Consider the following 25,244-nt stretch of genomic DNA (forward strand, 5'->3'; position numbering starts at 1 on the left):
GGTGAGTGGGTCTGGGGAGAACATGAGCTGTTTTCTTGCCTTCATTATGACAGACGTCGGTGGAGTTAAAAGGATGCTATAAATAATTGTTTTGGCTGTTCAGTACTATGCGTCCTTCAGGGCACAGATCAACCTTCTCCACTTAGCATTCTCAGTCCGTCTTAGCCTATACTAATTTTCCTTACCTTGTATTCTTCAAATAATTTTTGAAGTATTATTTAACATCATAAATTTTATGTGTTTAGGTACACAATCGGGGATTTTTTTTCATAAAAAAATTCTGGTATAACTATCATTAAAAGCCTGTATTAGAACATTTCCATCATCCCCAAAAGATTCCTTGTGCCCATTTGTAGGTGTTCTCTCTCCCCAGCCCCAGGCAATCACCAGTCTGACTCTTGCCTCTATAAATGTTTTTTCTGAACACGTCTTGTAAATGGAATCATACAATATATGATCTTCTGCATCTAGCTTCTTCCACTTAGCCTGTTCTTTGTGATGTGTTCATGTTGTAGGATAAATCAGTAGTGTGTTCATTTTTATGGCTGTATATCTGTATATCTGTATATCTGTATACTGTTTTAATGGAAACCGACTTGAATTTTTAATGTGCTGGGTTTCTACATTTGTACAGCTTCCTCAGATTCCTCAGGTCAATTTCCTTAAGACATACCTTGGCTATTTACTGCTCTGATTTGGGAGGGCTAGCAAAAGCAGGGGTCCAGTAGCATATGTTAACTTCTTCTACTAATATATGCAAACCAACCAAAGAAGATCAATTTGTTCAGTTGAGAGTGCAACTTAGAGTTTTAAAGGTTTAATTAAGGCCCAGGATTTTGCTCTCATCCGTCAGAGTATGTGAATGACTAGAATGAAATGGGCTGAATTGGTTGTCCTTCCTTACTGTGAATTCATAGACTGAAAGGCAATGTTATTTCTCTGTACTTCTAAGTGGGTTAATGGGGTACACCATAGGAAATGGGAATCAATTAAATCTCTTTGCAGACAGAGACTGGAGTTAAGGGTGATACAGCATGTGAGCTCAGTAGCATGCATTCATGATAACGGTGCCAGCCTGTAAGCAATTTGCCGAGCACATTCAAGGGAAATGAAACACACTCAAAAACTCTCCAGGCCAGTCCTGTAAACAGTGAGAAGTCAAAATAGATAAAGTTCTTTGGCATAGGAAGGGCAGTACAGGATAATTCATTAAACAAGTCATAGGTTCTCCATGAAATATATAGTGTTTCTTCCCTCTGGCCCCCTCCCTAGTTTCTTTAATAAAGTTAATTCCAAATAGTTGCATAAAATTGCAGAAGTTGTTATGATACAGGCTACACGAAAAACCAGAAACAGCAGCAAAGGAAAGCTCTTTGTCTCTTTGCCCAACTCATCTCTGTACAATGTGGCTGGGTGTACCATGCAAAGTGAAAACATTTGAATAAGAGCCAACATATACTGAGTGATTTTTAAGTGCCTGGCACTATGTTAATTGATTTATATGAAATTGTTTATTTAAACTTTGATGCAAATCAATGTATTAGATGTCATGACAGTTTCCATTTTATGAGTGAGGAAACTGAAGCACATTAAGTAACAGGTTCAGGTCACATAGTAAGTGATGAAGCCAGGATTCAGCCCTAGGCAGCTGGCTCCAGAGCAGTGTATAACGCGATGCTACACAGTGTTGCCTATGCTTTGATCATTCTGTTGACACAACTTCTAGATGAGTTAGAAAGCGTTATACTTCTTTGTTGAACATACCTTGGCAGTGATTATCAGACTCCCAGAGAGGTAGAGAATATAGGGAGATTTGATTTTATTCTTTGGGTGCCAGAGAAAGATAATCTGTAGTTTACATAACTTGATGGTGGTTCAGTCACCAGTATCTTTTCATTGAAGTGATTAGTTAGAAAGATTTGTATTTAATTAAATTACTCAGATGCCATTTCATTACAGTTCTTTACCGTTAAGTGTGTTGGAATGGTGGGACTCTACAGATTGCTCTTAAGAAATTTCTAACCTAGTGAGACTTTTGAGGACTCCAGAGAGATGAGTTGAAAGGATTCTAGGATGCCAGAGAAAAGTAAAAGGGGGCACAGAAGGGTAAAGATATTGGTCTGAAGCTACATAGCCATTAGTTTTAGTGTCTGGGCTAGAGCCTAGTTTATCCTGTAGGCTATCCTATAGATAAAAAATACTTTTTTCAGAAGTCTTCTGTATTTCAAGTACAGAGATGTTATTTTTTTCAGTATATTAAGTTGAAAGAATTAAGATGATGAGTTTCAAAACCAATTGTCAGCACCTCAAGTTGTAGAGCCGCTAGAGAGTTTGTATTTGCAGGTTTGCCATGCGTTGATAGCTCCAATAAGAAGACTAGCATGCAGCTACTTTGTCTCTAGGAAAGGTTTTTCATGCTAGATGGGTTTTCAGGAAATTGTACCCTTGGAGTTGTTACGAGAAATCTGTCTGCTACATTGAATAATAAATGTGGAAAGTTACTGGAGAACAGTAAAGAGATGAGTGCTATGATTTGCTTGATTTTCTGATGCAGGTAGACTGATAGGGACAAAATGTTTATAGCTTCATCTAGACTTGATTATTATGGGATTTCCAAACATTTTTAAAGCCCTACTTAGGTAGATGCTGATGTCGAAGTTGGTTCTGATCCCTTTGCAAAGAGACCATTCCATGGTAAAGTCCAGTCTTACTGAAACACAAATTATTTTGTTTTTGGTGATGATGGAGCACTTATTTGAAATGTTTTGGTAAGCTAAAGCAGGGTAGTTGGCTCACGCAAAAGAAAAACAATTGTTTACAATTCATTTTTTAAAGTATTGCATCTGTCCAGACTCAACAATGCTAATGTTTATACCAGAGAAACACAATTAGCAAAAGTCATTGGTTGGAGTTATTTTTAAATAGACTCATTTCTTTATTTGAATTAACTTCATGCCTGCTGTTAAGTTGGAGTAATTAAATTTCACATTTATCTGTGGATGTTAACATGTTCACTTTTTAGCTTTGCATCAGGCTCGCTAAATAGTTTCAGAGTCAAAGAGTAAGACTTAAGAAAACCTGACAAATTTATGTCCTTTACAGTGTTTATTCTTAGACCTTAAATTATTAAATATATAAATATTCTTCCTTGTTTCCAGGTATTAATTTCATCTTTGGTTAAAGCTGTTCCAAAGATTTATGGTGTGTGTGTGATAAAGGTTTTGTAGACTTCTAAATTTTATTTTATTTTATTTTTTATTATTGATGCCTTGGAAGCCAGTTGAATAACGTAGTTACATTTTTGTAATTAGAATTCTATAATGTAGATTTAATTAAGGCAAGGATGATAGTGCTTCACTGGCGATACTCTCTGTTTGAATTATTAAATTTTTACTGAAGAGGAGGCTTTCCAATTAGGGCTTTGTGCAACTTCATTAGCTACTTCACAATAGATACCACCCAGAAAACTGTATATTCATATTTGGCACTGTAAAGTTTGCTGGTTATAGAACAGGATTACATGCTCCTTCCAGTTCCTAATCTATGTTTCCCTTCCTCTTTTGCTGCTCGTATCTGTATATAAACAGATTCAGTAACTGCCATGCAACACAGCTAACTTCAATACCAGCAAACACCGGGCTTCAGTTATAGCAAGTTTCAGTAAAAGTTGATTTGAATTTGGAGCTTAGGGTACATACTAGTTTTGTAAGTTACTCTACTTAACTTGCATAAGGTATACTTTCTGCAAAATGACTTGCATAACATTTGTCCGTCAAAGCTAAGTCTTTACCAAATAGGTGGTATTGATACTTTATCTACAAGGTAAAGGTAGGGAACGTACTCAGCATTCTTTCCCATTTTTTGATGGAAATTTCATGCTACCTAGAGCAAAAGGATGATTCCAATATAGTTACCATCTCAAATGTATTTCCAGACTCACCAGGAGAAATCTGTTACAATGAGTTGACCATGAGGGAATCCACTGAGGACTGTCACATGACTGATGCCTGCCTTTTGAACTGGCAAAGGCAGTGTAATAACCACACTGCCGCCTGCAGTGTTAAGCCTTGAAAGGTCCTTGAATTTAGACAAAAAGCAATTCACTGTAACCAGCTAGTGCATCGATAAGAAATGTCAGCAAATTCCCTCAATCACTAAAGAGTTAGGTTAGGGGGTGAGGCTCAAGGGAGCAAATATACAGGCACTGCACAAAGCTTCTCAAGAAGAAATTTTACAATGAATGAGTATATCTTTAGACTCCCAAGAATAATGATAATCTTTTGTGAACCATAATTTAAGAATGAAATACAGAGACGGAAAACCTGCTAATAAATTCCATCAGGTCAGGAAGGTTATAAGTACCTTCTTAAGGTCCTTTTCGTCCATCAGAGTCTGAGTAATTCTATAACGCAAATTCCCATAACGAAGTGGAAAGGTACAAATAATGTTGAGGAAGAATATATCTTGAATATTCCTAAAACTATTTTATAAATCACTTCATAAGAACATCAAGCATTGGTGTCAGATTTCAACTTCTACCCAGTTGTGACTTATAGTCCCAATGCATTGATTTTTAGCAAATTGATTCCAGCATGGGAAAGAAACAATATGCTGAAATACTGCAAACTCTCCTTTCCTACATCAATTCCATTTCACTTAATATTTCATTTACTGGGAGTGATTTCAATGTGAATGACTCTCTCTGCAACATATAGTGATCATGTTTGGCTTTTCATTGCATTCGTACCGTTTTCCCCACGTGGGCTTTGAATTGTTTATTTAGTTCGATTATGCTCTGAATGGAATATTTGCCAATCACATTCAAGGGCTTTACAATAAAGCAAAAGACAGAAAATAAGTATCTCCCTAAAAATAAATCACAGGGTTTGGAGAAAAAAGATTCCTTATCTATCAAAACTTAAAACGAGCGACTCCTGTGACTCACAGCTTACATCTCTGCACAGAGAAATAGGCACAAGCATACTGTTGCCTTATTGGTCAGAGCAAAAACGTCTGTTGTCTACAGTTACAGATGCAGAAATATTTTTAAGGTTGTATAAGGATGCACCACATATTTTTAACAGTATTTTCCTCTGCAGGAGAGATACGAGAACCAAGATTTGGGGTGTTGAATTTATTAAAAATGCTCTAATTTTTAAAAAGAACGCTTTAAGATATTACTTGTAACGTTAAAACATTACTTGTAACATAAATTTTAAATAATGTCTTTAAATGATTTTTTTATACCAGATGTTCCAAAATTCCCAAAAGAAAAAATTGACCCTCTTGAAGTGGAGGAGGGTGATCCAATTGTCCTCCCGTGCAACCCTCCCAAAGGCCTCCCACCTTTACACATTTATTGGATGAATATTGGTAAGTAATGTTCTGTTGTATCCATAAGGGGACATTTTAATTTCATGCATCATGTAAACTAACATACTGCAATTAAAGATAAAAAATTAATATATGGTTGTCAATGTGAAATCAAGTAGATTTTAAAAACTATTTCTATCTGTTGTCTTCTCTAAGTTCTAAATACACATGAAAGCACTAGAAAACCACTAAATATGTTTCTTGATTTTGTCATATCTGGAAAGAGTAGAGGATTTATTTTATTGATGTGATAAAGTATGTCTATGAAGGAAATACTTTTGGTATTCCAAACAATTTACTTACCTTTGGGATATTATCCATTTCAAAACTGAGGATGGCTTGTATCTGTGTTGCTAGCTTTAAATTTCTCTTTTAATAATGTCGTACCCACTTCGTACAGTGACACACATAGAAATTAGTATTAACTTTTGTGTTTAATTTGTCAAAAACGTTTACCAATTCTTGAGTTGGAATTCCAGTTTCTTGTAAAGCCTACTTCTGGCATGTGCCTTAGCAGCGCTCTGTAAATGTTTTCCCATTGTGTCCCACAGAGAAAAATAATAATCGTACAGCATTTGAAAGAAAGCAAAAGAAGCTACTCTTGGCTGCAGCCCAAGTTGCAGATTCCGTTCATCTTAGAACTTTCCAGGCTGCATCCATGGAAGAGAGATTAATATCTCAGACACACTTTTGTGGAAATTTGTTTTAAAGATATATGATCCTAATAAAATAAGAGTGATAATTAGGCCATTATCTGAATTGGACCAGTTTTCAGATAAGCCAGTGCAGACCCATAAAGCACAGGTAGAGTCCTGGATGGTCAGGGGAGGTAGAATGCCCAGACTGATAAGTGCACTCCCAAGGGTTTTGTTATTTTTTGTATTTTACTTCTTATTCACTAACTGCTTTTATAGTAAGACCGGACTTGAGAGGAATAGGAAGAGCCGACATGAAAAATAAAATAAAATTAATATAAAGGAAAGGATAATGAAAAAAGGAGATGAGACATGATAAAGGACAGTTGCCCCTTTTAATGACAAGATATTTCTTTTCCAGAATTAGAACACATCGAACAAGATGAAAGAGTATACATGAGCCAAAAGGGAGATCTGTACTTCGCAAATGTGGAAGAAAAAGACAGTCGGAATGATTACTGTTGCTTCGCTGCATTCCCAAGATTAAGGACTATTGTGCAGAAAATGCCTATGAAACTAACAGTTAACAGTTGTAAGTCCAAATAATTTCTCGTGCCAGCATGAATGGGGGATACAAATGTGTCTATAATTTTATTCTGGTTGAAGCCAGTTAGAGCTGGGTTGATATTTTCCACCAGTGTTTAGTTCAACTCTAGAGACAGTCATCCCAATGAAAGAGACATCTGCAGCTGTACATCGATGGTAGCTCTGTCTCCTGCATCCAGAAAATCAAATCTCAATTCACAGTACAAATGTATTTCACTTGATGTCTGGAAGGTCTAGTCATTTCCCCTGGGCGAAATACACGAGGAAATTCCAGGGACTTTCTAAGCAAGTCTCAGGCTCTGGATCTCTGTGATTTTGGATAAACCGGCAGGCTGACAACGTGGAAGAAAAGAACAGAGTCAAAAATAAAAAGAAGCAGTATTACGATTTTTATCACATCAAGCTTTTTTGTCCTTCCCAAATTGGCAAACTTATTTGAATTGCTCCTCTTTCCTAGTTAATTCTGCAGATGCCAGTCTGGGTTCCTACATTTGAAAACAGTCCTTATTAGTGGGAGAAAGAACCATAGATTCAAAGGGCGGAGGTAATCTCCAGCAGTTCACTGACTGAGTAATTGGCTCTGGTGGAGTCAAAAGTTGGCATGACCATTCCATTGTCTAATTTGGTTCATAATTTTTTCATCATTGTGTGTAGATTCACTATGCCAGGGCTTCACTATAGCATCCTTTTGGCAACCTCAGTTCTCTTTAATGGAGCTATAATTTGTATCTCTTCCACCTGGATTTCATCTGTAGTAGTTCAAGATTAAGCTCGTTATAAATGTTTTTCAACTATATCCCCAAAGGTGCTTTTCTAGTGAAGCATGGTTATATCTCATTTTGTAATTTTTCTAAGAGAAAACTATGGCTTTTCATTCTGTTTTGGTATCTGCATCTACCATTATGTTTGTGAGTTTTTTTCTTCCATTTTTTTATTTCAGTAAAGCATGCTAATGACTCAAGTTCATCCACAGAAATTGGTTCCAAGGGTAAGTTGATGACGTGCAGAATGTTGACATTTATTTTCACCTACGGTAGCTCATTGTCATCTTAGAATTTGAATTTTTCCTTTAATACCGTCGTGAGTTTATTAAAATACTAATATTCTTAGTAAGGAAAACTGCTTAGCGTAGAGGGTTCTATTTCCTCCCATCCCCATTAAATATATGTAAAAAGGAGTGATATTTATAAATGCATAACTATATAAATACACCTATATACTTATAGATGATATAATTAACATAAGTAAATACACATATATAACACATTTTTAATGGAGTAATTATTATAGGTCTCCCAAAATGTCTCTCCTGGTTGATCAGCAGTTTGGTTCAGAGCTGTTACATGAAGAAAAGGAAAAAGGACTGGTCGAGTGTAACAGACATAGGGAAAGCGTTGGGTGTAAGAAAGTTAGATGGTTATTTTCCGTGCAAGACCTCTTGGAGTACTTAATACACAACTGTCCATTGTGACTCACTGAGAAAGAATATAGGTTGCAGCATTTTCCAAACTCATTTGTCTATGAAAAGGTTTTTATTTTTTGTGTTTCCCACAGAGCACTTACCACAGTAGTGTTCTATGGAAGATGGCTGAGTAAACCTGAATTATATAGTAGGCTGTTTTTCTGTAAAGAAAAGAATCATTTGTTTGAATGTGACAAATATTCCTTTTAAAATTGGCACCAGCATTGAACCCTCCATGCTTAGATATCTAATATACCAGTAACATCGGCAGGGCTGGATAAGGGCTCCTCTTGGTACACCCTCAGTTTGAAAATGGACTGACTAGGTATATATGGCCAACATCATTTCCTTTGAGGTCAATAACACAAACATATATTGTCATATCTTTCCAGCAGTCAGTAAAAATCGTTGCACATCCTGCATGTGCAAAATTATTTTTCAAGAAATATACACTTGGAAGGAAGCTACAGCAGGGTACACAGAGCTGCCAGTAATTTTCATTCTTCTACTCTGACAACAGCACGTCACCTGTTTACTCTTTGCATATCGCGTCAAATTACATTGATATTGGATGTGAAACATAATTTGTGTGAACACTTGGAAATGAAATCAAAGTTTGCATTGAAAATGGAAGTTTCCTCATTTTCCATTGTATTTGAAAGTATTCTTAGGAAAATAAGAAATGGAACATTTCCTTACCCAGTTACTGAGAATGCTTCTGAGTCTTTCCTACAACAGTGTTTGTCTTTGAGGGCCTGAGACTGCAAGTAGAGTCACCTAAAGAGCCTGATAAATTCATAGATGCCTGGTGTGCACCACAGGCTTCCTGAATCAGAATTTCTGGGTGCAGGGCCCAGGAAGCCTGTCAAATATTTAGGCACATTTAAATTCTAGAAAAATACACATGGCCATCAAACATGAACATGTATGATTAAAATGTAGAATATAAAACCATTGACTGTCAATTAACTTAAGGGCTTTCATCAAGAAACTAACTATCTTGAACAGTGTTTGAACTTCTGAATTTGAAGATGTGGGTTAAATCATAACCTTCATAAAACTTGATGCAACACTTAATGCATCTGAAGGGCAACCCATGCTTCGTGGTATGAGTGGAATCTATTTAAATGGGAGTATATTAAAATGTGTGAAAAACATGTGAAGTAAATGTGTGAAAATAAATTAAAATGTGTGTGTAAATATACATACACACACAGAGGTCCATATGGTTAAATATTTTTTAAGAAAGATTGAGTGCCAAAGGAGTTTACTTTTCTTAGTTTGAAAAAAAAAAAATCTGATCCTTTTCTGTTCTGCTTTGTAGCGAATTCAATCAAGCAGAGGAAACCCAGACTACTGTTGCCTTCTCCCGAGAGTGGCAGTGAGTCGTCTGTTACCATCCTCAAAGGGGACACCCTGCTGCTCGAGTGTTTTGCTGAAGGCCTGTGAGTAACTTGACCCCGTTCCTGATTTTTTCCGTTCTGTTCTGTAAAGAATAAGGTAGCAGTGAAGGATGTGCCTGCATGCATCTTTAAAAATGATTTCTTTAAAAAAAAAAAATCCTGTTACTACATCCCTGGAGAAAGTAATCTGCACTTCACTCTGCAGATTTCAGGCTGTGACTGAGATTGATTTATAATTAGATCTCTCTGTCAGTTGGTGAAAGTGTGAATGGAGGTGTCAGTGACAGCATTCTCCTTGGCTCAGTCAGCAGTGGGATGCCATCCTTAGAGCATGAGGTTGATAGGAGTCCGCCCATCACTATTAGTGCAAGGTTTGTGTCTCTCAGTTGTATTTGTCCTGCCCCTGCTTGTTAATGTCTTTTCAGGTTCCACGGAGCCCTGTTTATCTATTATTTCACCCACCTGTCCTTTGCACACAAGCAGGTCCAGATCATGCAATTTAAGAGAGTTTTACATCAGAACTCGTGAACCACACTTTTTTCACGACTGAAGAAATAACACTTTTCCAAATCCTCCAAGTAAAGGCTAAGGAGTCTTCACTTGGTCACCTCTTGAAATTGTGACTTTATTGAGTAACTACCGTAAGTCAACGTAAACAGGGACCATCTTAGTTAATACTTGGTCATACAAGGTCACCTTTTTCCTATCATCATCCTTCTATGCTTACCACCACATACCCATCCCTGCCATTGGGAATACCATGAGAAAATACATTCCACCTTCCTAGCACCCAAGTTTACAAAATCATTTCGTAAACTAAGGGCTTTGCATAGCTGGGCATCTAGTTCATGGACTAGAGTTTGAAGTTCATACTCATTCATAATCCAGTGTATATTCTGAATGGGTGGTTTTAAATTGGATTATGAAGAAAAGGAGCAGATTTTAATGGTTTTACAACTCCTAAGCTTTGTAAATTTCTCTTTCCATCCAGCAGAAATATTCAGGTTGCTTATCTGTCTTAAATTGCTAAAGTGTATGATCGTAAATTAATTAGACGTGCAGGGACATGGCCTCTGTTCGGGAATTTGGTCTCTGTATTATGTGAGGAGATGAAAGACTCAGGTTCAGTTTGAATCATGTTGGTAACTGCCTACTCTTTTGTTCTTATTCATATGCGTTTATAGTGGTAGAAATTAAATTCTTTCAGGGTTCATCACTATTCTTGGTTGACTCTTTGGGCAGGGAGAATATGTCAGTAATCCTTTTTTCCTATTTCTCACAAATGCTATAACTTACCTCTTGAGTGTGCCGGCAACTACATGAATTGTCTTCAGTATAATAGAAAGGCTCTCACGTGCTTTTTGGAAAATGCAATGTCATGAAGCAATATAGAAGAAGAAAGTGAATGTCAATATGTGTTGTCTTTGGGAACTTGAGGATGCCTGATGCCTTGTCAGAAGAGTTTCACCTGAAGTGGTTTCTTCTTACTCATCGTGGGTTTGGGTTGGGAATCCTGGCTGATCTGGTTGCCTTTCAGGTGAAGGTGATACATTGTAAAACTTTTAGAGTACCTGAAAAATTTTCTCCTTAGAAGTTTTAAAGTGCTGTAACAAATATAATTATAACGAGGACATTGTCCTCTTTATTATGTGTCAGATGGTACGTTTTGCCCTTTACATACATTAGCTCATTTTTTTTAACATCTTTATTGGAGTATAATTGCTTTACATTGTTGTGTTAGTTTCTGCTGTATAACAAAGTGAATCAGCTATACGTATACTTATATCCCCATATCCCCTCCCTCTTGCGTCTCCCTCCCACCTTCCCTATCCCACCCCTCTAGGCATTGGCATAGGTACCTTAGCTCATTTTATCCTCACTGTTTCTCATGACAGTTATTCCCATTTGCAGCTTAGGCAAATGTAGGCCAGAGAGTTGAATTCACCTCTCTACACTTAGTATGAAGTGGAGGCTGGGATTCGATCCTATTTGTCTCCTAAACTCTCTCTAAATTTAACTTCTTTGGCATATTTCAAGCAAATGAACTGTTTTGTTCAGTTAAAGCCAGGGTGAACAAAGGATGGCATTACCCCTGAATCTAAAGAAGTGGGTTATAGTAGGTGTTTCAGAAAATGGCTATTAATAATGAAAATATTGATACTATTAAGTAAAATGGGAAGGCTTTCACAGGGAAAGGTTGAAGGGTTCAGATTCTACAGATTCTGTAAGGTGGAAACTGAGAATAGTTAAAATGATGTTGTGAATTTCATTCAGAAAAGAAAAGCGTTCCCTCCCCAGAAGAAGTGCAGACAGTGAGTCCCTCAGTGGAAAAGACCATATTCATGGGCCAGTGCACACTCAGTCACACCCTGCGAAAGCTTCAGTAGGATTAAAGGCAAATTCCCTCCGCTGACTGTTGGGCTCAAATTTTCTCTTTTCTCTCTGTTTTGTAAATTCACGAGTTTAAGCTACGTACGATTCTTTTGCAAACAAAGGAAGTATAAGAATTAAAGTTGACTGGGCAAAGACCTGAACAAAAGCTTGAGATGATGACATGGTGTATATTTATGTATAAAAATGGATTAAGCAATATATTTTCCTTCAAAAATTTATTGTTCTAGTGCTGTTAGTAAATGCTTATTAAATTTAAAAAAAAGAAAAAAATTAGCAAGAATATCACAGGACGTTCTTGCAATGGTATAGATGTGTCCTTAGATGAATTATGTCTCATAGTCATATGATACTTACAGATAATCATTTTATCCTGTTCTTTCAAAGAATAGGTATTAGAGGATCAGACTGGTTTCCAAGGCCTAACCAAAAAAAAAAAAAGATTTTACAGCAAGTGAGATGCTTGTACTATTAAAGCATGGACTCACGAAAAACTCCTGATTTGGAGCAACTGAGGTCCAGAGCACCCTGTAATTTGGCAAATGGCCATTTTGACAGATGGAGTGCAAAGCAAGCAGTTAGGAGGCGTGGGTTATGCATCCTGTTGGGTGGTGTGCTCAGGAAGCCAACGGCTAACATACTCTCACAACTGCCTGTCTGAGCATCGTTACTGTTTCCTGCAGAAGTGTGCCATGGACTGTAAGCCGGGTAAAATAAAAGGTAGTGGTTCCAGATCTGTAAGGCTGGTAAGTACTTGAGCCTCGAGGAAAGGGGAAGAGACTAGATGTGTGTAAAAGACCTTCATCTTTACCTCTAATATTTTTTGCATAATAAGTGAATTAGTTTAACCACCGCCTAACAATACAATTTAAGATAATTGACACAAACAATATGAATTGTTCAATTATTAACTAGTAACTAAGTTCACTACAAGCCTATATTCCAAGAATACGTGGTTAGAAAGGAAAAAAAAAAGAGTTGGAAAAGCACAAATAAAATAGAACACATTGATCAAAAGAACAAGTTTAGTCAGGCAAATTCAAGTTCTAATGTGTCATTTATTACCCCAGTGACTTTAAACAAATTAACTTCTTGAACTTGAGAATCCTCACTGGTAAAATGATGATAATAATGACCACATTTAGAACATACTCAATAACTTTCAGGTATTAATGATAAAAAGAAATATAGTGGGAAGGAAAAAAAAATCATCAATAAAAGCAACAAAAGTGTCTTCCACTCAGTCATATAGCCCAAGTGAAGAGGAGAAAAAAAAAAAACATCCATCAGTTAAAATCAGGCATCAGTGTTTTCCACATCATTTTTAAATCACAAAAGTCTAGAGGGTCCCACTTCTCCCAATTGTCTGGTTTTCATGAGATGGGATTTTTCTGTTTTAAACGCAGCTGGCTTGATTCCTCCTTCTTGTTTTCTACCCAAATAAGGTGGAAAAATGTTACTGTGTTTGTGTGTGACAAGTTATCAGTCTGGTTATTGATTTGCTCTTTTATCACTTGTTTGTTTTGATTGGGTGATCTAATCTTTCTAAGCAAGGGAGATTTGGTTCATTCCTCTATTGGTGTATTCCCCGTCAGGGTGGAAAGCTACCTGGGTGGCCAGGTCTGTGCTGCAGAGCCCACCTTGCCCTATAATGAGCTATTCCTTGTTCCAGACAGCACGTTGGGCCCCTACATCTGAGTCTTATTGTCCAATATCAGCTTCATAAGGATTAAAGGGGGTACCACAGTTTCCCGCTGCTCGCTGTTGGGCCTTACTTCATCGTGTTTTTCAAACTCTTCTAGGGAAGAGGGCCGTTATTTCTGGCCCTTTCAAACCACCCACAGGGAGATAGCACACTTGAAAAATACCTTGTAATATTTCTACAGGCCCAGTAATCTGTCATTCATCTAACCGTATCTATTCAGCACTTACATGGAGTTAGCCCTCTCAGTAGAGGAAATAGAGGCTTTCTGAGGAAGCAGCTTAGTGAAGGAGCTTGCAATGAAAGAGACTTGATCCAACCCTGATGTTCACCATGGATGGTGGTGGGCAGGTCTGTGCACTGGGAAGCCTGATGTTTTTCAGTGGAACTCTGAGTGCAGACCTGAAAGCACCACAGTGAGGGATGTGTCCTGTGGATTTCTTTACTTTTTATTTTTCACTTAAAATAAATGTTTATCATTTATGTATTGTTTCACAGACCAACTCCACAGGTTGATTGGAACAAAATGGGAGGTGATTTACCAAAGGGAAGAGAAACAAAAGAAAATTATGGCAAAACTTTGAAGATAGAGAATGTCTCCTATCGGGACAAAGGAAACTATCGCTGCACAGCCAACAATTTCTTGGGATCAGCCATTCATGATTTTCATGTTATAGTAGAAGGTACGTTTCCCACGTTGATTTATTTTTCTTCTATTTAAAAAAAAGAAAAAAGGAATCCATATGTAGTCGACCTCTAATGCATATATGTTAAAACAAGTAAGCTGTTTCAACTTTTAATTCTAGAGAAAGCAATGGAATATATTACACTTCAATTAATCAGGTTTGTCATTTACCCCACAAAACCACATAGAAGGGACAAATGACAAGAAAAGATCTCTGGTTAGGGACTGAACACAGATGACTTCCATTATTTATTTGAATAGTCACTAAACCTAATCTCCTATATCACCATATTATGAGAAGAAAAATTTATTTTAATATACATGTGACACTGCATAATATGAAATCTTAAGTAAGCCTTACCATGGGAGAAAGTATGATGATGGGCCTGGAAGAGACCTTGGACTTTCCCAGTCCTGTCATTAACGTCCTGTGTCCTTGAGCAATTTACTTCACCTTTCCGAACCTCCATTTCTTCAATGAATTGAGGGAGTCAGACAAATTATTGTCTTAGTTCTTTCTTATTTTGGGGTCTATATCTTGGGTTCAGATGATGTTTAATATGTTACTAATGGGAAAAAAAAATATGTTACTAATGGGGAAAGAAACATAGACAGTATGGTGTAAGTGTTATTTCTCTGTCAAAAGGTCCAGAAAAACACGTTATATTCAAGCCATCTTTCTGTAAACAAGCCTTTTGAGCAATAGAAGTTGGGCTCTTGTTCGTTGTACTCATAGAAATAAGTAGGTGATGATGTCACCATTTAAAAAGATGGTAAGCCCCAATATGTAGATAGCAGGATTCTGCCTGCTGGGCAGATATAAAGGTTACCTACTCATCCTGTGAATTTGATTGATGCAGGCTATTTTCTGTGCTTCTGATCACATTGAGGTTTCTGTGTATGGTTTGCTTGACTGTTTTGATTAAATTAATGGGATGATGACTGCATTTGTACTTATTTAGTGCTGTGTAGGCTTAACTATTGAAAGGAATGGTCTCCTTCAGGTTTCCATTTAATGAACTGGTGCTCTAAGGCTTCCATTTTTATTCCAATAAAGTTCACCTCTTAAAGCTTCATTTTGCACAAGGAATGCCTAAGTAAAGGCCCACAGTTTTAATTAGTGGAAAAAAAAATACTCAGACACAAATTATATTCACAAGTAAATGTTAAGATAACTTGTAATCATGCTGCTGTTTGGAAGAGCAGCGTATTTCCAAGACCTCTCTCAACGTGTGTGATTGGTTAAGTTAGGAAGAATGAAGAACCAAAGATGAGAATATCGTTTCCCTTAGTTCCACACAAGCAAAACCTGTATAGGAGAAAGCCTCGTATTATGGATAAATAGCAACATTTGCCAACAGTGACATATTCCTCTGACATTAAATTATTCACTAAGAAATTCAGAGAGGAAGAGTTTGAGAGATTTATTTTTTTTCTCTAATTTTAGTCATCGTTTGATGCCTCTACATAATATGGCTATACCATGCAACAGGGGTGTGTTTCTGTAACTCCTGACCCCGCCCCCGTCCCCGCCAGCACATACCCAGGAACCAGACAGGTCTCACTGTTAGCTGCTCGTACTCCGAATTGCTGACTATTAGAAATCCTTCCAGATGGCTGGAACATTGCTACGGTAGCTGAATATTTTAACAATCTGGCCATGGTTTTCTTGACTAGAAGACTGAAGCTTTCAAAAGAACTGCAAAGGTTGCAAAAGGAAAAAATAGATCAAGGATGTAAAATTAATTACACAATTTAAAAGGTTGACTATAGGACTCCAAAGGAATATAGGTTTCCCGAACAAATTGTCCTCACTATTCATAAAACAGCTATTAGCACTATTGAGATGTAAATAATGTTTTTATGAGGAACATTTAATCCTTTATCCTTAATGAGAAACTACTAAATGAGCCCTCAGTTGTATGTTTTAGGAGTTTTTCTTCACCCATGCGAGTGAAAAGCAAACTGAGCTCAAGAAGTCTTTTTTCTGTTAAGTGTGAAAGCAGTAAATATATCCTTCATTAATTATATGGACGGATGAGTTCACTTGCATTCAATTTTCTTCTGCCTTGCTGCACCTTCTTCTTTCCCTTTCTTTGTCTCTTGCTTGGAAACTCAAATTAAATAACAAGGATTAGCCATATAGGAAAAGAGCAATGTTATTGTGAACTTTGAAAATCCAGCCCATTCTGAAAACACTCATTGTGCTTAAGTAAAAGCATGTATTTTACTGTATTCTCTATATCTGTGATACTTCTTCTTTATTACTAAACACAATCAAACTCTGTAATTTAGGTTACAACATTCTAAATAGGAAAACAAACTGCACTTTCAAATCCTATAATATGTATAAGCAACAACAGCCGGGATGTCTTGCTGAGGCACATCTATCCTTTCTAGGAATCCATGGTCTAAATATAATATTACACATTCAATGAAAAGAGATCTATTAAAATGGCATCTAAAACTTTCCAAATCCAGAAATCAAAGTATGACCACAGTTGCATTTCCACTGATTAAATAAAGTCACGGTACGAAAGTTTACAGCACAAACATTGTTATCATGTAAGGCTTTTGAAACTTAGTAAGTATAATAGGAAAGTATTTATACATAATTATATACCCATAATTTTACTGCATTTTAAAAAGATGTTATGAACTCAAATGCAATTCAGTCACTGATCTATTTAAGAAAGCCTCATTTTCAAATAAATTTATTTCCAGAAAGCTGCAATGAAACTCGTTTGCTGAACCTAATAATTTTTGATTTGTTAGGATATAGATATTTTATAGAAATCTGTTATAAGAAAATAACCTGTGTTGTATGTTTCATAGGTACCAAATTTCCTGTTTTATTTTGCTTTCCGTCTAGTGAAAAACATCTCTAATTAGCTTGCTTATCACATTCTACATGTTCAGACATTTGCATCTCAGTTTTGAGCAGTGTGAGAGAGATTTATCATCTTATTTTTTAATTTACAATTATGACTAAATGAGTAAAGTTTCAACATAAGTTGCTTTCATCAGTTACCATAGCTAACATTTTTTTTGTTTTGTTGGTTTGGTTGTTTTTTTTTGCGTTACGTGGGCCTCTCACTGTTGTGGCCTCTCCCGTCGCGGAGCACAGGCTCCGGATGCGCAGGCTCAGCGGCCATGGCTCACGGGCCCAGCCGCTCCGCGGAATGTGGGCTCTTCCCGGACCGGGGCACGAACCCGTGTCCCCTGCATCGGCAGGCGGACTCTCAACCAGTGCGCCACCAGGGAAGCCCTTATCAGTTACCATAGATTTTAGGATAATAGATAAAAGACTGGAGTTCAGTGATGTTGTTTTCTCTCAGAGTTTTCCATTTTAATCATTCTTCTCTCTTGAGCCCTTTTTTCATCCTTTCAAATAGATCTTACCTGTCAGGAATAGGGTTGCATGTTCCAACCTCTGGAAAAATCTGTTCTCTGTCCCTGCATGCCCTTAGCCTCACTTCAGCCACCAGACATTTCCTATCCTGTACCCGTGTCCTCAGGCTCACCATGCGTCCTATTGTCAACAAAGTAGCAACGAGGTAAATATGTTCAATCAAGGTATGAAATTATGAGATTGTGAATGACCAGAAGTCAGTGATTCCCTCCTGTCCAAGGCCCCTTCCTTTTTCTCTGTGCCTTTTTCACTGGAGTCTTTGGGGATCAGTCATTTCAGTTCAACTGAAAATTACCCCACGAGCATCTGTTCTCATTGTGCCAGTGTCGGGGAGAAAGAAATTTTCCTCTTTCCTTCTATTTTGTTGTGGCTCATCTAAGAATTAAATTGACGTGAGACAGATTAACAGGAGAAAATAAAACAAAAGTGTAATAATATGTATACATGGGAGAGAGCCAGAAAAACTGAGTAACTCACCCAAATGGCCCAAGCCTCATCTTAAATACCGTCTTCAGCTAAAGACAAAAGAGGATGTTTGGGACTTCAGAGGGGGACAGGACAGCATCTCCAAGGAAGACTGGAGATGGTAGAGCAAGCGTTTGGTACTCAGATGTTTGCTGGGCCACAGAGTGGACTCTAATCTCTAGGCCCTGCAGAGCTCCCCCTACCACAACTGGCCCATGTTCTTCGCAGATATTTCTGTAGTAGCTCTCTTCCAGAAACAGGCCTTCTATCTAAACTATCTTAGGCGGTTAGCGGGGAGGTCAGAGTTTCTTCCTGAGTCTTTTGGGCCTTGATTATTTTCAGCTCAAAGTAATCTGGATGCCAAAGAAATATTTTGGGGTGGCAGATTTTGTTCCCCTATATAAAGCAGAGGAGTCATCAGAAAGAGAACAATTCTGCCCTGGTTCTTCAGAGATCACGCATCTGGTGATCTAGTCTAGGTGCTCTCACTACAGATCCCAATTGTGAGATTCTCAGTCTGGCCTGGAATTGAGAGCAGTGGCGTGACAGGCCCAAGAAGAAGATGCTCTGAAGAAGACAGGCTTGAAGTCCCTTTCGCATTGCATGGCCAATTCTACCTTTGCTCAGGAACAGATTAATTCTTCAGAAGAAACAGGGATGAAAAGCATAAAAACAAATTTCCAAACAAAGCTTATGAGAAGGGGTTCAGGTACAGTTTAACGATGATTTCTAGTGGATACGCAAAACCTCTTGAGTCAGTTGATAGCTGTTGCGGAAGCGTGGATTTCGAAGCACAGAGTGAAAGTTGGTAAAGCTATTTAGCCTTGGTTCCTACCTGTGATCCAAATTAGTGAAATAGTAATGAGTTAGAAATAACACCACGTTTACTTCGGAGTCTCGGTGCTGATCATCCAGTAGGTCTGCAGGTCCATGGAAAGGCAAGAACAGAAAGTGGGGCTTCTTTTCCTGGTGACCCTGGGCAAGTTAGATGACTTCTCCAAAGCTCAGTACTCCATCTGTAAGGTGAAATGGTTGGATAAGATGGTCATTTAAGGGCTTCCCTGGTGGCGCAGTGGTTGAGAGTCCGCCTGCCGATGCAGGGGACGCGGGTTTGTGCCCCTGTCCGGGAAGATCCCACATGCCGCGGAGCGGCTGGGCCCGTGAGCCGTGGCCGCTGAGCCTGCGCGTCCGGAGCCTGTGCTCCGCAACGGGAGAGGCCACAACAGTGAGAGGCCCGCGTACCGAAGGATTAATGAAATTTGTAGGATGAGAATAGAAATGGAAATCTTGATTTTATTATTCATAAAGATTTAGGGAAAGGTCATAATTACATGGTATCCTTTATTATTTTTATTGAAATATTTTTATTGAAATATAATTGACATATTACATCATTTGTTTCAGGTATACAACATAATGATTTGATATTTGTATGTATTGCAAAATGATCAGCACAATAAGTGTCATTTTCATCCATTACCACATAGTTACAATTTTTTTCTTGTGATGAGAACTTTTAAGATCTAATCTCTTAGCAACTTTCACATAAACAGTACAGTATTATTTATCCGTTATAGTCACCATGCTATATATTACATCCCCATGATCTCCTGTATTTTTACCTGTTCTGAAAGCAATAGTCTTAGTTTTCTACTGTGAATAGGAAAAATTTCATGTTTTTTCTCTAACTCAAATGTTTAATTTCACTGTGGTTATATGAAAAGACCAAAAGAAAGTAACACTCACATAAAAAATGCAGACAAACACACAAAAGCTAAAACCCTTCACCTCGGAGGGTCATGTGCAGTTTATAATTTGGACTACTGCATTTTAAACTTAATGACTAAATATTTACAAATTGTAGATTATGAAGACACATATATAACTTGGAATTTAACAAGTCCACACCCTGTTGAATAATTACAAAGCCATGTCTCTTGTTTGGACTTAAACTTGCTAGGATATTTGTATATTTTTGTTTTCCCTGGTGAATTTATAGACCTTTTTTCCCCCCACATAATCTCTCTTTTCCTTAAAAAATTGTTTAAATGACATTTTTCATTTTATACATATATGTATCTTAAAGACTTTCCTTTTTGACTAAAAATGGAAATCCAGAAATGTCTTAGGGAAAATAAGCAACACTTGATGGGAATTACTACCTACCGGTATTGTGCAGTTTTCTCTGAAATCAAATTATCCAAACCATCCACGCTCTAATATGAATCTTTTCTTCACTCCTGACATAGTAATATACTTAAGGTGACAAAACATGACAGTAATGTTTGCACTAAAGAATGTCTCCTTCTATACTGAGACACACCACTTAGAATTATAAGATTGGAGCGTTAGGGCATAGAAAGATACAAGTGTATGATTTAAATCTATCTTTTCCTCCATTGTTTTGAAGGCAAAAAGGTAAATATTGGTTTTAGGATTCCTTCTCCCACCCCCTTGCAAAAAAAAAAAAAAAATTCTAGGAAGTAATGTCTCCCAAATTCTTAAGATAGATAATTACATATGGAAAGATAAATGCTATAGAGTCATTAATTAAGAAATATTTTAAATAACGGCTGAACATTTTAATTTCATTAAAAAATTTTCAAAATATATTTTTGAATATCAGCCATTTTAGATGCCTTGCACTCAATAAACTTCACATGTTTACCCCTCCTTCATTTTCTGTAATGCGATAGATACTCGTTGTAGCTAAATACAGTGACTGTAGGTAACTACTTTTAGTGTGTTGATTTTATTACACATGCTAAGATTCCAGATTGCAACACACACACTCATAAAAGCACATAACCACACACAAACCTTATTCCAGGCAAAAACAATGCCCATCTTGCCTTAGAGAACATTTATGAAAAACAGCTAGTGTGAAACACCTTGTTGTGTCTGCCATCTGCTGGTGCATACTAGAAATACAGCCCTTAACATTTTTGGACCTTCTGTGATATAGAAAATGTTGATGAGCTCTTCAGTTTATCTCCAGAGCCCCCTCGCTGGACAAAGAAACCTCAGAGTGGCGTGTACAGCACTGGGAGCAGTGGTATCCTGTTGTGTGAGTCTGAAGGAGAACCTGAGCCCGCAATCAAGTGGAGAGTCAATGGTTTCCCAATTGAGAGTAAGTGAAAACGCCAACTGTGAGGCACTGCTGAAGGCAGTGGTTTGCTGGGACACAGTGTTTAGACACCCTCGTTATGGCTAAAGTGGAGTTGGTAAGTGGCTGGACTGACAAGACAGATCTAACCAGGGAATCCAAAATTGCATCTTTCAAAGCAATTTGATTTATGCTGAGATTTATGGAAAAGCCGTAAATAATATTTGTTGGGCTATTATGTTAATTATATAAAAATAAGGTTTAAAAAATAAGACAACTGAGTGGTATAGAGGATGCATCCAAGGAGGAAGGTTCCTCTCCCTGAGAAGAAACAGCAACAGGGACCTAGTGGTTGAGAGCACAGACTGGAATTTAGGACTTCCCTTGGATCCAGGCAACAGGGACTCCTCACTGGGTTCTGCTCTTTACAAGGACCTGCTATGGCATGCCTAGCTCCGTGATTTGAGAAGTCCGCAGGGCCAAAGTGACATGCAAAGCCTGAACCTGGCTCACTGCAGGTTCTCGACCAAGCTTCAGTAACCCAAGACCAGAAAAATCCCCTGCGCAGTCAGCTCTGAGCCCTTCCCAGATGGGCTGGGCGTGGAAAAGAAGGGATGGACCAGAACTGAATGCCTAATCTCCCTACTCCACTGTGTTGCAGCATAGAGCTCCAAGAAGTCCCAAATCCTCAATTTGAACCCAGAGCTCTGGTCCTTTTTCATTAAGATTTTTTTGATGTGGACCATTTTTAAAGTCTTCATTGAATTTGTTCCAGTATTGCTTCTGTTTTCTGTTTTGGTTTTTTGGCCGCGAGGCACGTGGGATCTTAGCTTCCCGACCAGAGATGTACCTGCATCCCCTGATCTGGAGGGTGAAGTCTTAACCACTTGACCGCCAGGGAAGTCCCGTCCCTGGTCATTTTGAATGTCTTTGTTAAAGTAGGATAATAGAACAGATCTTATTGGTCAATTGATCAGCTTGATTTAGAGCATTTATAATATGGAGACATATGTGTGTTGATTCTATTAGTTCCTTTGCCCTAGACCCACTCGTATCAGGGCAGGCATCCTGGTGACATATAGACCTGGAGTCCCAACTAGGCTGTGCACCTAAGCTTGGGGAGATTGACTAAACAGCTCAAGATCATACAGCTGGGAATCTCCTGAAGCTTAGGTTTTCAACTGCAAAATGGAACTAATGGTAGTTGGTTGTAATTGAAAGAGACCGATGGAGTCTACCAAGTAGGATATTACTTATCTGTAGAACGTTGTGAAAGTTTATAAACTCTGGATCCAGAGGGTCTTTGTTTGCATTCAGGCTGTACCATTTACTAGCTGTGTGATTTGGTGTATTACTGACCCTCTTAAAACCTGTTTCCTCATCAGTAAAATGGGGATGAAAATAGCACCAACCATTGGGGATTTTTATGTAGATTAAATGACACACACAGAGAATGTTTAGCACAGTGACTGCCATGCAAAAAGCACTTCCAAAGTATTGTTTACTATTGTTTTCACGTAGCAAATACTCAGGAAGCCTTAGTGCTCATTGTTATTTTTGAGAAACGCATCTGTTTCATTTTTCTTCGTATGACAATAGGTACAGTGTCAATGATAAGCAAATACTAACTGAACATATTCGATGATGAGATTGAAAATTAAAATGATAGTTATTTTAAAATATCTATTACTCACACAAGCTTATGACTATTAATCTAGAAATTGTCAAATAACAGTATGACCATATCTACTTTCTCAGCAGATAACAACACAAAATCACTTTCAGTTCTGTCTTGTTATAGCTTTCAGAAGAAAGAATGTGCCTACTTATTTAAAATACAAATACTTTGGCAAAACAATGAACAGTTCTGAAAATTTTTTTCTTTTCTTTTTTTGATTGATACATAACGAACATGCATTATATTAGATTCAGGTGTACAACATAATTGTTTGTCATTTGTGTATATTGCAAAAATGATCACCTCGGTAAGTCTAGTTAATGTCTGTCACCTTACAGAGTTACTGAATTTTTCTGCTTGTGACGAGAACTTTTAAGATCTACTGTCTTAGCAACTTTCAAATATGCAATACAGTCTTAATAACTATTACTGCCAGGCTGTACATTATACCTCCATGACGTTCGTTTTATAACTGGAAGTTTATACCTTTTTACCCGCTTCATCCATTTGGGCCATCCTCTGGCAACCACTAACTGTTCTCTGTATCTATGAGCTTGTTTTGTTTTGTTTTCTATATTTCACATATAAGTGAGATCATACAGTATTTGTCTTTTTCTGTCTGACTTATGTCACTTACAATAATGCTCTCAAGGTTGATCTAGGCTGTTACAAATGACAGGATTTTTTCATTTTTATGGCTGAATAATACTCCGTTGTGTGCATATGTGTGTGATATAGATAGATAGATAGATAGATATGTATCTCACATTTTCTACTTTTTTTTTGCTTTTGTGAATCTGTCTTGTTTTTATTTATTTATTTTTTAACTTTTCATTGTATATTGGAGTATAACCGATGAACAATGTTGTGACAGTTTCAAGTGCACAGCAAAGGGCCTCAGCCATACATATACAGGTATCCATTCTCCCCCAGACTCCCCTCCCATCCAGGCTGCCGCATAACGTTGAGCAGAGTTCCCTGTGCTCTACAGTGGGTCCTTTTTGGTTGTCCATTTTAAATACAGCAGTTATCTCACATTTTCTTTATTCATTCATCTGTTGATGACACTTCAGCCCTCATTATTAGTTTCCTCGATTTGAGACATTTTTCCTCATCTCTTTAGAGAACAGAATAAGAAATGAAAAATAAGACTTCAGGTAAATCAGAAATGAAAACAACTTTTGTTTATAAAGAATGTTAAGGGTGCTAAAACAAAAAATGCAGATTTTCTGGAACATAAAATCATAAAATTTTATATTTGAATAGCACTTGGCTGTTTACGAAGAACTTTCACGTACTGCTTTGTCCCCACATGAGCCTTTTAAAGGGAGTACGATTATTCATATTTAACAGATTGATTATTTCATTCAATAATATTTATTGAATGCCTTCTTTGTGCCAGGCACTGGCCTTGTTGCTTGGGAGATAGCAGTGAATAAAACAGACAGTCCCTGCTCTCATGAGTCGGACATCCTAGTAGGGAGAGATAAGCAATAGAAGAATAAACACATCAATGTGGTAAAGTGAAAAGTAGCTGGGGAAGGGGTGGGTGTAAGAGAGTCCAGGACCTAGAGCTGCTCTCCGATTTTAGGATAATACTAGTAAGATCCTTGTGGTTATTTACCTTTGAGTAGAGATCTGAAAGAGGAGAGTGATGCAGCTATGCAACTACCTGTGAAAGAGCTTTCAGGGTGGAGAGGTCAGTGAGTGTAAAGACCTGAGGTATGTTTGGAGTGTTGAGGAAAAGCAGGGACTGCAGTATGGCTGAAGCCGAGTGAGTGAGGAGGGGGCAGTGCTGGGAGAGATTAGTCCGGAGGTGCAGGGACCACATCATATGTAAAGGGGAAAGTCCAGAAGGGCGCTTGGGATATTATTGTGAGTAAGGTGGGCAGCTCTTGGACGATTCAGAGCAGAAGAGTGACAGGATCTAATTTATTAACAAAGAATTTTTCTGGCCTCTGAATGGAGAAGCAATTGTATGACTCCAATTAGGAGCTGCCTAAAAGATACTGGGCCCTTGGGCTAGATTGGTAGTAGTAACAGGTAGGTTATGGATTTATATACAAAATAGAGCCAACACGTTTGTTGATGGGTGAGCACATCAAGGCTGAAGACAAACTAATGCGAGATAGCACAGCTGATAATGGTAGACCTAGAACCAAAGCCACATTTTTGGGACCCATGTTCCGTGTTCTTTCCACAGCTCTCCTTGCTTCCCTGCCAACAGGTCATAACCATTTATAATTGGGATGTTTGATGCCAGTGGATCACTAAAGGGTTTGAAATCTCTTTAAGCTTATATTTTTAGCAATTACATATCCTTTAT

At 37.7% G+C, this 25,244-nt stretch overlaps 1 protein-coding gene across 2 annotated transcripts in view; it reads left to right on the forward strand.

The window, feature by feature from the left end:
- Positions 1 to 25,244, forward strand: part of CHL1 (cell adhesion molecule L1 like) — a 197,494-nt gene that overhangs the window by 130,205 nt on the left and 42,045 nt on the right. Inside the window, exons 5-10 of one of the 2 annotated variants that reach the window (XM_060022923.1) lie at positions 5,251 to 5,373; positions 6,430 to 6,600; positions 7,555 to 7,602; positions 9,401 to 9,521; positions 14,071 to 14,255; positions 21,100 to 21,264. In XM_060022923.1, the coding sequence (XP_059878906.1) occupies positions 5,251 to 5,373; positions 6,430 to 6,600; positions 7,555 to 7,602; positions 9,401 to 9,521; positions 14,071 to 14,255; positions 21,100 to 21,264 (813 nt within the window). The remainder of the gene's footprint in view (positions 1 to 5,250; positions 5,374 to 6,429; positions 6,601 to 7,554; positions 7,603 to 9,400; positions 9,522 to 14,070; positions 14,256 to 21,099; positions 21,265 to 25,244) is intronic. The other variant, XM_060022924.1, reaches the window with a different exon arrangement.

This window comes from Delphinus delphis, chromosome 10 (genome assembly GCF_949987515.2).
Source record: "Delphinus delphis chromosome 10, mDelDel1.2, whole genome shotgun sequence".
Classification (NCBI taxonomy): domain Eukaryota; kingdom Metazoa; phylum Chordata; class Mammalia; order Artiodactyla; family Delphinidae; genus Delphinus; species Delphinus delphis.